The 15,831-nt window shown below is 49.7% G+C and overlaps 1 protein-coding gene and 1 long non-coding RNA gene across 8 annotated transcripts in view; one reads left to right on the top strand and one right to left on the bottom strand.

Annotated features, from left to right (window-relative positions):
- The window catches only part of Dbp80 (putative ATP-dependent RNA helicase Dbp80), a 203,323-nt gene that overhangs the window by 20,268 nt on the left and 167,224 nt on the right, over nt 1-15,831 (bottom strand). For 4 of the 6 annotated variants that reach the window (XM_070996673.1, XM_070996668.1, XM_070996669.1 and 1 more), the window contains 2 exons: nt 13,913-14,075; nt 13,744-13,857 (listed from right to left, as the gene is read on the bottom strand). The exons of 1 other annotated variant lie outside the window; for it this stretch is intronic. In XM_070996673.1, the coding sequence (XP_070852774.1) occupies nt 13,744-13,857; nt 13,913-14,075 (277 nt within the window). Of the gene's footprint in view, nt 1-12,366; nt 12,522-13,743; nt 13,858-13,912; nt 14,076-15,831 lie in introns of all 6 variants that reach the window. One more of the 6 variants, XR_011604351.1, reaches the window with a different exon arrangement.
- The window catches only part of LOC139353190 (uncharacterized), a 140,127-nt gene that overhangs the window by 27,549 nt on the left and 96,747 nt on the right, over nt 1-15,831 (top strand). The window lies entirely within an intron of this gene.

The raw sequence follows: 15,831 nt of genomic DNA, 5'->3' as shown, positions 1-15,831 counted from the left end.
AAAAACATCGATGATATCGAAAGTAACATCGATGTTTTTGCATCACTACCTGGAGGACATTTCGGACGATATCACGTTGGAGGAATCCAACCGTACGCGGAAAGGGATACGACGCCGGAAAAGGATGCGTAGGCCCGATTTACGACCTGGTGTGCAATAAGTGGGGCAAGGGAGAAAACTTTTACAGAAAATATTCATCAAAGGAAAGCCATGCCGTACCAAATTTGATGACGTCATTGGCCGCTGCTGTAGTAAAGTCGAAATGGATGCCGACGCTATCCCGGCGTATTTTCCGCGGAGTCCATCAGTCCATTCCCGTACAAGCAACAACAACCAGATAAATATCCCCTTATATGAGCATAGTACAACGGGAGTAGAACACACGGAAACACACATACCCGAGCGGATTATCGCTCAAGGAAAAGGTTAAGAACAGGTGGTGAGCGTACAAAACGATATGTCAATAGAAATGAAATACTAGGGTTATTAGACACAGGCGCTAGTGCATGCTGTATTGGCAAAAGAGCGGAGGCACCCTTAAAAAAGAATACTTGCTGATCAAGGAACGACATTACCGTATATACCTAGCCAAGCAAAAGCTGGTATATGCCGAGCTAGATCGCATGCTAGGTCTAGTGGTGATTGAAGAGAGCAATAGTAGCTGGAGTCATCCGATAGCTCTCGTGCAAAGAGTTGTTTGTCTCGACGCACGTAAAGTCAATTCCCGGACGATCAAAGAGGGTCTATTGAATCGACTCCAAAAAACATATTATATTTCTGTAATTGACTTGAAAGACGCCATTTGGCAAGTACCACTGGAATCCAAGAGGATGGAAAAAACCACGTTTACCGGGCAGACCTCTACCACTTTACAGTCATGCCGTTCGGCCTGTTCAATGCAGCGCAAAGAATGTGCCGACGAATGGATAAAGTCATAACGCCGGAACGAAGTTCTATTCGTGTACCTTGACGACTTGCTGGTCTGTTCACCCACTTTTGAGCCAGCGGGCAAAACTGACAATAAAAATTAACAAAAGCAAGTTTTGTTATAGCCAGGCCAGATATCTAGGGTATGTGGTTGGAGAAGTATGCATCCAAGCCGATAATTTCAAAATACAGTCGATACAAGAATTTGCTTTGCCTAGGTCCGCCAAACAGATGCAGAGGTTTTTGGGCATGACTGGCTGGTACAGGAGATTTATCCAAAGAATGACCGTATAAAGAAATTTTGGTTGTCTGAAAAGCCAATTATGGAGTTTAAAGTTTTAGGGATGAGGGGAGTATTGTTTCAAGCCGATGGTTCACTGGGCAAACACCCGATCGGCTATATGTCAGCCAAATTAAACATGGCGCTGCGTATTTGAGTAAGAAATCTCAGCATCACAAAATTCCGTGCTTATCTAGAGGGAATTCCCTTTAAAGTGATCACTTGATCACCATGATTGTCTATAATGGATGTCATGGGGACTGCCACAAATTTATAAGCAAATTAATGGAGTTTTTCTACTGGCCCTCTTGCAGTAGATGTGCAACATATAGTGAGAGAGCATAGTCTGTAATATCAGCAAGACCACCAACAAAATAGCCGATCACCGATGGTTAAGCGGAAAATGCATATAACATTCATATTAAGCCTGTAGAATTTTCCGTGGCACAAGATTTCTAAAGGAAAAACTAGAAAACGCTCTATTGTCGAGGCCATCGATTATCAAATACCCGTTACTCAGCCAGTTACTCAGTTAGAGTGGGCGTGGCACCCTGCCGAAATAAACTTCAAATCCCAACTTTGTAGCTTTTCATAGTTTCCGAGATCTCAGCGGTCATACGGACGGAAAGACACACAGACGGACAAGGCTAAATCGACACGTCTGGTGATCCTGATCAAAAATATAAATACTTTATGGGGTCGAAAATGCTTCCTTCTACCTGTTGTGAGGATGCGGGAAACACACCCTCCACATTTCGCCACTTTTCTTCTTTCCGCCACGAAGGCATACAATTTGATATTACGGCACGACGGCCATTTATTTATAAGTTATAGGCATAAGTTAGCCATAAGTCGTTACGCCACGAAGGCAATATATTTAAGTTCAAACTAGAAGCTAAGCTTATCAGATTTAAATATCGCGCGCACCAGGGCTGGAAAACCACCCAGTGTTGGTCAACCGAGGGCCAACAGCTAGTGCCGATAGCGATAGGCGGGGGATCGATAAGAAACTGTGTTGGGAAACGGAAAAACCCGGCAAACCGAGCTTACATGCGGCCGCAAGGGCGGAAGCTCGACCCCATTCCCGAATGGCAGAAAAGGCGACCAGACCTAGGAGCGGACTTCAACCCGGAGTGGTACAGCGGTACGAGCGTCGGCACGCCGGATCCAAGGAGTAAGTGGGACAGACAATAGAGATCAGACTGAGTGCGAGTAGGGGCCTAGGAAAATAACTTGTAAAACTAGCGAGTAATAAAGACAAGAGAGAATGAAGAAGTATGTGTCCGTGTGAATTTGTGCATTTTTCGGGAACCCACGTGCCGGTCGGGAATCGTGTTGCGCCAGAGAAGCTTACTCAGTGCAAACGACCACCCGATCGCCCACAAGGAGAATAGGAATGGATCGCCTCTGGCCACCCTCTCCTGGGAACCCCGCCCCAAATACGGTTTAGGTAGTCGCGAGCCACGTGCAGTGATTTGTGCCGGTCGGGAATCGTGTTGCGCCAGAGAAGCTTACTCAGTGCAACCGACCACCCGATCGCCCACAAGGAGCATAGGGTCGCCTCCGGCCATCCTCCCCTCGGATCCCTACCCCCTACCCCAGTAGCCTGTGAGTCGCACATCCAGGGGGAACGGCCACGCCGTCCAGTTTTGTTGGTATTTTCTCAGGGATCGGCTACGCCGCTCGTTTCGTTAGTATTTTCGCCGGGAGCAGCCCCGCCCTCCACTATACCTTTCGGGTGCCGTGTTGCGCTAGAGCTGCTTACTCGGTGCAACGCGGATACTCTGGCCTCCTTTCCCGACAAATCCCCGCGGCAACTCCCCGTCCAGTTTCGTCCCAATATTTTTCTACAAATTTAACTGTAGAGGACCCTGGCCGGACTGAGTTTTATCCCAGCCTATGAAAAAGGTCCTTACAGTTTGGCTTCCGAACAGGGACGAATAAGGACGACTAGATATCCTTTAGGAGAATTGGGTTTTTACCACCAACCGCATGGCCTAAAGACCCATGTCCAGTAGATGAGATTTAGGGAAAGATAGGAGACCGCAGGAATAGTTAGAGTAGGGGATCCCGTAACGCTGCGCCCGCCAACGCTAACCCACTCCCGGAGCGCCACATAGCCACGTGGCCTCCCACGAAGCCGTCAAGCGCATATCACGCCCCGAGCAGCGCCCTCAGCGACCGCGCCGGACACGTGGTCACCAGCCACACAACGAGCGTCACCAGGAGCACGCACAGCGTGGCCACCGCGCCCTCAGCAGCGTCACCCGCGCCGCCAGCCGCGTTATCAACAGCGCAGACTCAGCAGCGTCCCGCGCCGTACAGTGCCACCCACGTGGCCATCAGGTGCCCACAGAGCGGCCACCTCGCCCTCCACAGCGCCCAACGAGCGCCCTCCACAGCGCCCAACGAGCGCCCATCGAGCGTCATCAGTGCCCACCGCGGCCAACAGCAGTGCCCTCAGCGGCATCCGCGCCCATCAAGCGGGGCAACAGCAGTGCCAACCGAGCGCTCACCACACCGATCAGCGCTGCCGCGCGTCAGTCGCGCCACGGGAAGCGCCCACCCACGTGTTCATCAGGAGCGCCCAACGATCAGCGCCGCCGCTCACCAGCTCACCGAGCGCCATCAGGAGCGCCAACCTCAGCAGCGCCCACCGAGCGGCTTCCGCGCCCCCAGTAGCGTTCAGCGCCCATCAGCAGCGCCCATCGAGCGGCGTTAGTGCCCAACAGGCGCCCTCAGCAGCGCCATCTGAGCGCCAATCACCGCGCCCACAGCAGCGCCCAGCCGCGCCCTCAGCAGCGCCAACCGCGCCGGATACGTGGTCACTAGCCACGCTACGAGCGCCACCAGGAGCGCGCAACGAGCGGCCACCGCGCCCTCAGCAACGTCCACCGCGCCGCCAGCAGCGCCGTCCACGGGGCAACGGGAGCGCCAGCCGCAACCACATCGGTCAGCCACTGCCGCACGTCAGCAGTACCTGCCGTACCTGCCCAGCGCCCAGTCACGCCACTAGGAGCGCTCACCGAGTGATCCCCAGCAGAGCCATCGGCAGCGCCACCGCGCGTATGCCCAGTGACTCGGGAAAGAAAGACGCAGAATCAAAGCCAGATCCGGCAGCTGCCGGACTGGAAGAGGACAGGTTTTTCTCCGCATCCGGGGGTGATTCCACGACCGCAAACATGGGGGTCAGGTGGATCGCCTACCGCCGGAAGGACGAGCTGCAGGCTCTACTAAAAGAGTTTGGACTTGACCCGAACGGCCAAGTGGACGAACTACGACCACGATTGGCATCCTTCATCGGAGGAGGAGACCACAGCCCGGCTCTACGAGAGCGCTTTGCCGCACTGGAGGCAATATACCCGGAAGCACCCACCCCGAGGACGTCCACCAGTCGGGCCACCTCACCGATGCCCGGAATTGAGGATTACACGCTTCCCGTGCCCTGCTTTGGGAACCTACGGAAAAGCCCTGGACGGGAGATACCGGTCGCCAACCCAGCCGCCCATCTTCCGCACAGCCCCATATCCGCGGCCGTGTTCGCCGAGAAACTGCGAGGATGGGGCGTACTTTATGACGGACAGTCAGACCCCGTTCATTTTATAGAACGCGTCGAGGAAGGTGCCACTGCCTACAATGTGAGAACGAGTGACATACCGAGGGCCGTCATTGGACTTCTCTCAGGCCGCGCCGAAGGCTGGTACCGGGCATACCAAATGCACACCGAGCCATGGGAAACTTTCCGGAGAGAGTTTCTGGAGTTTTTCTTGCCTCCGCGGTACTACCAGAGCCTAGAAGATGCCATCCGGACCAGGCAACAACAAGTGGGCGAGCCCTTCAAAATATACGTAGTGGAATTACGCCTGATGATGCAACGCGCCAAGTACTCGCTAGACCAGGAGCTCGAGCGGATCTACGAGAATTTGATGCCGGAGTACCAGCTTTTCATACGGCGACATGAGTTCTCCTCACTAGAGGGGCTTACCCAACTGGCAACTGCGTTCGAAATCGCACGGGATCGAGACCCCGTTCGACATGCAGCCCTAATTCCAACCGCAAGCTGGAATTCCGGCAGGGAGAGCAGCGAAAGACCCACATCTCAACCCCGGAACTTTCTCGCTCCAACGCCCTCTGGACCCAGGAGACCGGCGATATCCAACGGGATGATCGCCCAGGAAGCGGAACCACCGGTTGACGTCGGCCGAGCTTGTCACCGCTGCGGAGAAATTGGACACTTCACACGAGAATGCCGAAACCCACCGCAGATGTACTGCTGGGACTGTGGGAAACAGGTAGGAAGGTGCCACTGCCTACAATGTGAGAACGAGTGACATACCGAGGGCCGTCATTGGACTTCTCTCAGGCCGCGCCGAAGGCTGGTACCGGGCATACCAAATGCACACCGAGCCATGGGAAACTTTCCGGAGAGAGTTTCTGGAGTTTTTCTTGCCTCCGCGGTACTACCAGGGCCTAGAAGATGCCATCCGGACCAGGCAACAACAAGTGGGCGAGCCTTTCAAAATATACGTAGTGGAATTACGCCTGATGATGCAACGCGCCAAGTACTCGCTAGACCAGGAGCTCGAGCGGATCTACGAGAATTTGATGCCGGAGTACCAGCTTTTCATACGGCGACATGAGTTCTCCTTACTAGAGGGGCTTACCCAACTGGCAACTGCATTCGAAATCGCACGGGATCGAGACCCCGTTCGACATGCAGCCCTAATTCCAACCGCAAGCTGGAATTCCGGCAGGGAGAGCAGCGAAAAAACCACACCTCAACCCCGGAACTTTCTCGCTCCAACGCCCTCTGGACCCAGGAGACCGGCGATATCCAACGGGATGATCGCCCAGGAAGCGGAACCACCGGTTGACGTCGGCCAAGCTTGTCACCGCTGCGGAGAAATTGGACACTTCACACGAGAATGCCGAAACCCACCGCAGATGTACTGCTGGGACTGTGGGAAACAAAGCATCGTTACCATCGACTGCTGCCGCCTGACGGAAAACGGCCAGGGTCGCCGCCCACGTCGGGAGCCCGCGGTGACCCACTCGGTGCTCCCCCATCACTAGATTCCCCACTCCGCCTGGCGGGGTGGCGGATTGTTGCCAATGTTACCATCGAGGGACAACCTTTCTCGGCAACAATTGACACAGGAGCCTCGCGAAGCTTTGTCAGCGAAGCGATCGCCAAGCGCCTAGACTCAGGAAGAAACAGCAGAGAAGTCCGCTCCCGCATCTCTCTGGCGAATGGATCCCAGAAAGAGGTGACCAAGGCCCTCCGGGCGCAAGTCGGCCTAAACGACCGACCGATCGGGCTGACGCTACTAGTCCTGCCAACGATCCTGGATGAAGTGATTTTGGGCATCGACTTTCTCTGCGCCATCAGCGCAACTCTAATCTGCGGGCAAGTCTGCTTGCAACTAGCCCCACCTGCCACCCGGAAGGTAGAACCAACCCCAGATACGCGGGCGACTCCTACGGCCGCAACCGCGCAATCCCCAAGCACACCCGGTACGCCGCAATCATCGCAAGGCACCGAGGGGGGGACCAAAACAGTTCCAAAGCCTGCTCCGAGGACTCACATAAAGCCAAACGCGCCAGTGCGGAAGACAAGTCCTGACCCCTTGGGACCCCCGTTGTCAAGGAACCCGTCAGACGACACCGCGGGAACCTGCATCACCACGGAGAACAGGTACGGCCTACAGCCGCAGGCGGACTCCGCCACGGCAAAGGAGAAGAACCCGTTTCGACGCCCCTCCACGAGCGCCATGTTGGCCACCACAACGGTGGAAACTCACACGCGCAAACCAGCCACCTCACTTGGGCCTCGGGAACCACAACGGAAAATCGGTGTATATCAGCTGCCACCCCATTCGGACGCTGCCAGCGCACGGAAGCACAACCCGTTCCGGAGCCACTGTCCCCACGGACACCTGGCCACTGTAGCGGAGGACCCAACCAGGCTACAGGTGACCGAAGAACCTCACGCCGAGAAAAACCGCCCACTTTCTGCAGGGGGAGCTACAGCTTTTCGACGAGCTAAGCGGGCCAACGGAGATCGCCGAGCATACCATCACTCTCCGGGATAATAAGCCACTAAAGCAGCGGTATTATCCAAAGAACCCCGCCATGCAGAGCATAATCAATCAGCAGTTGGACGAACTATTACGAGACGACCGAATCGAGCCCTCCCGTAGCCCGCACAGTGCCCCGCTGGTGCTCGTGCGGAAGAAGACAGGAGATATGCGGATGTGCGTACCATACCCGATGCGTACCCACTCCCACGAATCAACCACATATTGGAGCGGCTACGGAACGCCCGGTTCATCTCAACGCTGGATCTTAAGAATGGATACTGGCAGATCCCTATGGCGGAAGGAAGCCGCGAATGCACGGCTTTCACCGTCCCTGGGCGTGGACTCTTCCACTGGAAAGTCATGCCCTTTGGACTGCATTCTGCCCCAGCAACGTTCCAGCGAGCCCTTGACAGGGTCATCGGGCCATATCCGGCCCCACGCCTTCGCCTACTTGGATGACATCATCGTCATCGGGGCGACGTGGGAGGAACATGCCAGGAATCTCAGGGAAGTCTTCCGACGACTGCGGGGAGCAAAGTTTCGGCTGAATCAAGGCAAGTACAAGTTTTTCCAGAAAAAGCTGGTATACTTAGGCCACTTGATCAGCGAAGAAGGCATCAGGACGGACCCAGATAAGATAGCTGCTATCCAGGGACTACGCCCGCCAACCAACGTCAAGGAACTCCGTCGCCATTTGGGCATCGCATCTTGGTATCGACGCTTCGTCCAGGATTTCGCCTCCATCGTTCAGCCCATGTCCCGACTCCTCAGGAAGGGGGTCAAGTGGAGCTGGGAGGAGCCCCAACAGCAGTCATTTGAGACACTCAAAGCCAGACTAACGGCCGCACCGGTACTGGCCTGCCCAAATTTTGAATACAAGTTCCAGCTTCAGACGGATGCAAGTGATGCAGGACTTGGAGCAGTCCTCACTCAGAGCATCGATGGAGAGGAAAAGGTCATCGCCTACGTAAGTCGACGCCTCGAGCGAGCCGAGGAAAACTAATCCACTACCGAAAAGGAGTGCCTCGCCATAGTTTGGACCACGCGGAAGCTACGCTGCTATTTGGAGGGCTACCAGTTTGACGTGATTACGGATCACCTCGCTCTCAAGTGGTTGAACTCGATTGACAACCCCACGGGCCGCATAGCTCGGTGGGCTCTGGAGCTGCAACAATACCAGTTTACCGTCCTCTATCGGAAGGGCAAATACAACGTTGTCGCCGACGCCCTCTCCCGACAACCCCTAGGGATGCTTCAGCTGCTCGCGGAACACGGAACTCAGTGCAAATGGATCCGGAGGATGCAAGAAGAAGTCCAGAGGCGCCCCGAAAAGTTTCCGGATTACACTCTGGATCACGGACAGCTGTATCGACACATCGGACACACCTCAGACGTGGGAAACAGCAACCCATGGAAGCTTTGCGTGCCTCGGGAGCAGAGACAACGAGTGCTGGAGGAATGCCACGACCACCCTTCTGCTGGTCACCTGGGCATCCGGAAGACTCGCAGACGGATTGCCCAACGATATTTCTGGCCGGGATTACATCGAGACGTTGTGCGGTACGTCACCAGCTGCTTGGTTTGCCAACAATACAAGGTGAGTCAACGCAAACCGGCGGGCAAAATGCTCACCCGCCATCCCACGGAGCCATTCGCGCACGTCGGAGCCGATTTCGTTGGATCTCTCCCTCGGACCCGACGAGGGAATACCATGCTGCTCGTATATATAGATGTCTTTTCCAAATGGATCGAGATCATCCCCCTAAAGAAGGCCACAGCCGCCCAACTGGAGTTTGGATTTCGGGAAAGGATATGCTTTGGAGCACCCAGGACTTTGATCTGCGACAACGGCACGCAGTTCACCAGCCGCGGTTTCAAGACATTCTGTCGCACTAACGGCATCAAACTGGAATACACAGCTCCCTATTCCCCGCAGCAGAACCCCACCGAACGGGCAAACCGGACCATCAAAACAATGATAGCCCAGTACGTGGACCAGGATCACAGGACATGGAATCAGCTACTGCCAGAGATCTCGCTGGCCATAAACACGAGCATCTCAGATAGCACCGGTTTCAGCCCCGCCTATCTGGTGCAGGGTAGGGAACCCAGATTGCCAGGAGCCCTCTTTGATGTGGTCACGCCTGGTCTACACTCGTCGCCGTTGGACCCCACTGAGCGAGCTAAACGACTTCAGGAAGCTTTCCGCACTGCGCTGGAAACCAACCAGATGGCCTCTCAGGAACAAGGCCGCCACTACAATTGGCGACGTCGCGAGTGGAGACCCCAGCTCGGATCACAGGTTATGGTCCGCCTTCACCACCTGTCAAAGGCCAGCGAAGGCTTTAACGCGAAGCTTGCTCCTAAGTACTCGGGGCCATTTAAGGTGCTAAAGTTCCTCTCCCCGAATATCGCCAGGATACAACATATGAAAAACAGGAAGAGGCGAACAGCAGGAGTAGGTGACCTGAAGGAGTACCACCAACGCAGTGACCAACTAGGGGACCCGGAAGAAGCCACCGGAGAGAGCGCGTGCCCAACATAAGGGAGTCGACGAATGTACCCAAAGCATCGTAGTAATAACTTTAGTAGAAAACTAGGTTAAGCTGAGAGTTGTACCCACTAGATAAGTCGATCCTCGCCCTCAGGCAGGGCAAGTAAGGAACGTAGGCCTAGGCTAATTTTCTAGCAATCTACAGATCGGAACTACAACAACAGGATGGAGCCCTTCTACCCAAACTTCGTCGCAGGGGTCTACCAACCGGTTGACCACCATGACTCGGACATGGATACCAACGACGGCGCACCCCCAGCCGGGACTCGGCCCTGTCAGACCGGAGCCCCGTCGTTACGCAACGAAGGCAATATATTTAAGTTCAAACTAGAAGCTAAGCTTATCAGATTTAAATATCGCGCGCACCAGGGCTGGAAAACCACCCAGTGTTGGTCAACCGAGGGCCAACAGCTAGTGCCGATAGCGATAGGCGGGGGATCGATAAGAAACTGTGTTGGGAAACGGAAAAACCCGGCAAACCGAGCTTACATGCGGCCGCAAGGGCGGAAGCTCGACCTCATTCCCGAATGGCAGAAAAGGCGACCAGACCTAGGAGCGGACTTCAACCCGGAGTGGTACAGCGGTACGAGCGTCGGCACGCCGGATCCAAGGAGTAAGTGGGACAGACAATAGAGATCAGACTGAGTGCGAGTAGGGGACTAGGAAAATAACTTGTAAAACTAGCGAGTAATAAAGACAAGAGAGAATGAAGAAGTATGTGTCCGTGTGAATTTGTGCATTTTTCGGGAACCCACGTGCAGTGATTTGTGCCGGTCGGGAATCGTGTTGCGCCAGAGAAGCTTACTCAGTGCAAACGACCACCCGATCGCCCACAAGGAGCATAGGAAAGGATCGCCTCTGGCCACCCTCTCCTGGGAACCCCGCCCCAAATACGGTTTAGGTAGTCGCGAGCCACGTGCAGTGATTTGTGCCGGTCGGGAATCGTGTTGCGCCAGAGAAGCTTACTCAGTGCAAACGACCACCCGATCGCCCACAAGGAGCATAGGAAAGGATCGCCTCTGGCCACCCTCTCCTGGGAACCCCGCCCCAAATACGGTTTAGGAAGTCGCGAGTCACGTGCAGTGATTTGTGCCGGTCGGGAATCGTGTTGCGCCAGAGAAGCTTACTCAGTGCAAACGACCACCCGATCGCCCACAAGGAGCATAGGAAAGGATCGCCTCTGGCCACCCTCTCCTGGGAACCCCGCCCCAAATACGGTTTAGGTAGTCGCGAGCCACGTGCAGTGATCTGTGCCGGTCGGGAATCGTGTTGCGCCAGAGAAGCTTACTCAGTGCAAACGACCACTCGAGCGACCACAGGGAGCACAGGGAAGGGTCGCCTCCGGCCATCCTCCCCTCGGATCCCTACCCCCTACCCCAGTAGCCTGTGAGTCGCACATCCAGGGGGAACGGCCACGCCGTCCAGTTTTGTTGGTATTTTCTCAGGGATCGGCTACGCCGCTCGTTTCGTTAGTATTTTCGCCGGGAGCAGCCCGGCCCTCCACTATACCTTTCGGGTGCCGTGTTGCGCTAGAGCTGCTTACTCGGTGCAACGCGGATACTCTGGCCTCCTTTCCCCACAAATCCCCGCGGCAACTCCCCGTCCAGTTTCGTCCCAATATTTTTCTACAAATTTAACTGTAGAGGACCCTGGCCGGACTGAGTTTTATCCCAGCCTATGAAAAAGGTCCTTACACTGTTACATACTTTCCGACGAATCGAGTATACCCTTTTACTCTACGAGTAACGGGAAGTCTTCCGGGACAAAGCTTCGTACTTGGCACTTATGTATCCTCGAAATAGAATCCAGCGTTGCTAGATATAGCTTCTAAAAACAACCCGTAACGGGTGGGTAGAGGTCAAAAGTTGAGGAACCTAGGAACCTAATACTCTTTAAACGTTTTCGAGAAAAAAAAAATTTTTTAACCGGAATACCAGTTGTGACTAGCGCTGTAATTTATAAGTTTTAAAACTTGTAGCGTTAGGAAGCCTAAAACAATAAATAATAATAATAATAATAATATAAAAAAACTCTTGCCCATAATTTTTAGTCGATGATATTAAGACAAATCATTTTAGAAAAGCATACACAGTAATTAAAAATATCTTTCTAGCGACATAACCCTGTAGCTTTATAAGCTCACAAGTTACGGGTCTACAAAGTTTAGCTATTTATAGCTGTTTCCCGGCAAACTAGCGAGTTTTTCCAAAAGTGGTATAACTTAAGTTTTTTATATTAAGCTGTTCAACGTCATCATACATTTACAGGACCCTAAAGTAATGTTTTGCGACAAACTGACAAAATAAAATAAAATTTTCATTTTGAGAAGTCCCTCAAAATTTGTTTTGTGTAAACCTTTTGAGCGGAAGAATCGGATTTTAACAAATGTGGTGTCATTCGAAGCGTATTTTAAGTAAAAATACAACTAGACTAATAAACTAGTGCATTTATGCCCAACGGCCCCAACAGATCAAATTTTAGACACGTAAAAATCAACTGTTCAAGTTGTAAAGAATTTAACTTACCTCATGGTTTTTTAATAATAATTATGGTAACTCTTATCGATATTTCACTCATCGATACACGACAGCAGCATTAGATCATGTACTACGAAAGGTAGCGTATTATTTTTACGCTCCATTTTTACTGATCATGAGCAAGAATTTTTGCACGGCGGTGGCTGTGAAATTGAAGGGTAATAGGAAAGAACGCAGCCACAGTCATATTAAAGCATGAGTAGATCAGATAAATCAAAGCAAGCTATAATAATATATAAGCGTTGAAATTGTGCTTTCAGATTTTTGAATTTTTAGATATTTTATTCAGTTTTGTACCCGTTACAACAGTCAGCTCAAGCATTGGGTTTTGTAAGCTTTAAGATAAAGTAACTGCAGAAGTTACTGGAAACGAAGTACACATGCAGTAAACGTGCTAACATATTTCGGCCGTGGTTTACTTGAGATAATGAAATTTCAAGCCAATTGTCAAGTAAATCATCGTGCGCCGAGGGTATTAATATATTGAAAGTTTCGACGTTGGGCCACGTCGCCTTAGATATATTAAAGTCACCAGAAACTATTATGTGATCCCTATCTGATAGGATATTTGAAATAGTCTGGATTATGGACAGGTGATTCGCATAGTTGTTTACTTGGAAAACTAACTTCGGAACTAAGAATATCCGGTTTTAAACAGGTTTTGCTAAACACAATAACATGGGAAGACAGCGAGAAACGATATTTGTGCAAATTAGTCAGCTTACTTAGTAAACCTCTTGAATTCTAATAGGAAGGCATTGAATAGAAGAAGTATAGGGCGCTGTGGATGGCTCTTTAGAGGCATTTCCAACTTCCTTTAAACGAATTTCTTTTTTTTAGCTTCGTACTCTTTAAGAAATATTCCTTTTGGCAGAGCACATAGTGGCAAAATGAGCAAAAGGAATACCGATCTTAAATAATGATATTTTCCTAGCAAATGGGCAGTGCTTTTACAAACCGAGCACCTTTAGTGGGTGAATTTTTAAATTGCTAGAAATTTTTTTAACATTATTTTTTAGCTACATTTTTTTAAAACTTCCTAAAAATCTCGAAATTTCTATAAAAACCTCTTTTAGAACATCTGTATCTCCAGCTGTAGTAATTCGAATCACTTCGTTTGTTTTATATTTATTTCTCTAAAACATTCTGATACACTTATTTATCGAATAGTAAATGTATAAAAGTTTTAGGCAAATAAATAATGTGACACAAATAAAGGTATTTGGTTTTTAAAGGAACGACACAGATACCATAAATTATGTTAAATCATGACGTGAACAATAAAGTTAAAAAAATGTAAACAAAATGTAAAAAATTAGTCGTAATATTTTCAGCATGTGAATAAATTAAATTTATTGTATTTACCAAACCTTCCGGTGCGGCCAATTCGATGTAGGTAAGTTTCACAGTCAGCGTTGCCTCTAACGTCAACCGGCAAATCAAAATTGACGACAATTGTAACTTGCTCAATGTCAATGCCTAAAAAGATGATACGATTTGTAACATTTTTAACTGAGGAATATCGAACAAATACCTCTTGATAAAACATTTGTTGTTATTAATACTTTTTCAAGTCCAGAACGGAACCGGTCTAAGACAGCAAGTCTCTGTTCAACAGTCAGATCACCAGAAAGCACAGCAACAGAATGACCGTCCGATGTCATTTTCGCTGCAAGCCAAGCAGCAGTTCTACGTGTCTAAAATACATACGATAATTTTTTATTGAATTATTATTAACAGCATTAATTATTAAAAATTTGACTTTACGTCAAAAAACTCTGATATTAAATAAGAATAGCGATTCAATATTTATACCCGTTACTCGTAGAGTAAAAGGGTATACTAGATTCGTCGGAAAGTATGTAACAGGCAGAAGGAAGCGTTTCCGACCCCATAAAGTATATATATTCTTGATCAGGATCACTAGCCGAGTCGATCTAGCCATGTCCGTCTGTCCGTCTGTCCGTCTGTCTGTCCGGATGAACGCTGAGATCTCGGAAACTATGAGAGCTAGGCTATTGAGATTTGGCGTACAGATTCCTGAGCTTCTTACGCAGCGCAAGTTTGTTTCAGTAGACTGCCACGCCCACTCTAACGCCCACAAACCGCCCAAAACTGTAACTCCAACAGTTTTGATGCTAGATAAAAAATTTTAACTGAAATGTATTGTTCTCATCAATACCTATCGATTGACCTAAAAAAAAGTTTGCCACGCCCACTTAAACGCCCACAAACCGCGAAAGCCTGTGACGCCCACAATTTGCATGCTACATAAAAAATTTTAACTGAAATGTATTGGTGTCGTCAATACCTATCGATTTATCCAAAAATAAATTTGCCACGCCCACTCTAACGCCTATAACGCTTAAATCTGTCTACCGCCGGTAGGTGGCGCATTTTAATCTCGCTTTGCTGCTTGCATATCTCCATTTAGCTGAGTAACGGGTATCTGATAGTCGAGGTACTCGACTATAGCGTTCTTCCTTGTTTTTTTATAATTTTACACATATGTTTGGCATTTCATGTGCGTTTTCACAGTAAGCACGTTTGTCTGTTTTTTTAATGCGAAACATTCGAAAAAATTAAAGTTACACATCAATAGTCTGCGTGCAACTTAGAAAATCCATGTTCATGCGGTCAATGCATTGCTACTTTGGCACGAAACCGGTACCATACCGGATAAACTTATAAAATTTTCCTTTATCTCAATAAAATGGATTGCCTAACTCCATTTTGAGGGGATAAACACCGTTTAAATGGAAAAATGGCTGAAAGATCCACAGGGTCTTTATGAATAATTTTTTTCCTACACAAATTTTAGGAGCGCATAGTTTGTCATTAAGCCAGTTAAAAAATGGGAACACGTAAAAATATTTGGTGCAATGCAAAAGGTGCAGAACATTAATAAAGTATAAGCTCACGAACAATAAGTTAAGGTATCGGAAAGGTTTTCTAAGTCCGCATTGGAAGCTGCATCCAATTAATAATCCACAGAAAAGGAAGCTAGCTTCGGCAAGCCCCTTCGTTCCTGTGGGAGAAATGTATATACAGAGCTTTCCAAATTTTAGAAAGTTAAAAATAATTAAGGAAATTTACTAACGTATACGGTTTGTCGAGAACGAACTATAACAATTGTTGTATTTTTTGTTATTTATTTTTGCGGTATTTCCTATGGCGCTCTGCAAGGGTATAAAAATTGTGGATCCAGCACAAATTTTTTTTACTTTGCTATTTATGCATTGAATTGGATACTAACAATAAGTGTATCAAATCTTATAGTAATAACTAACAGTCATAAGACTAGAATTGAGTTAAGGAGCCCAGAAATGTATTGCTGAATTTGGAGGTCGTCGCGTTGTAGGATGGAAATCCGAGCCAAGCCTCTTACGAGACGATTTGGGAGCCCAGAGATTTTTTTTATTGTACAACGCTTTTTGTTTGTCTATTTCATCT

The sequence above is a fragment of the Drosophila suzukii genome, chromosome 3 (assembly GCF_043229965.1).
Source record: "Drosophila suzukii chromosome 3, CBGP_Dsuzu_IsoJpt1.0, whole genome shotgun sequence".
NCBI classification, from domain to species: domain Eukaryota; kingdom Metazoa; phylum Arthropoda; class Insecta; order Diptera; family Drosophilidae; genus Drosophila; species Drosophila suzukii.
The sequence above is the reverse complement of the archived record's forward strand: the minus strand, read 5'-3'. Positions and strand labels throughout refer to the sequence as shown.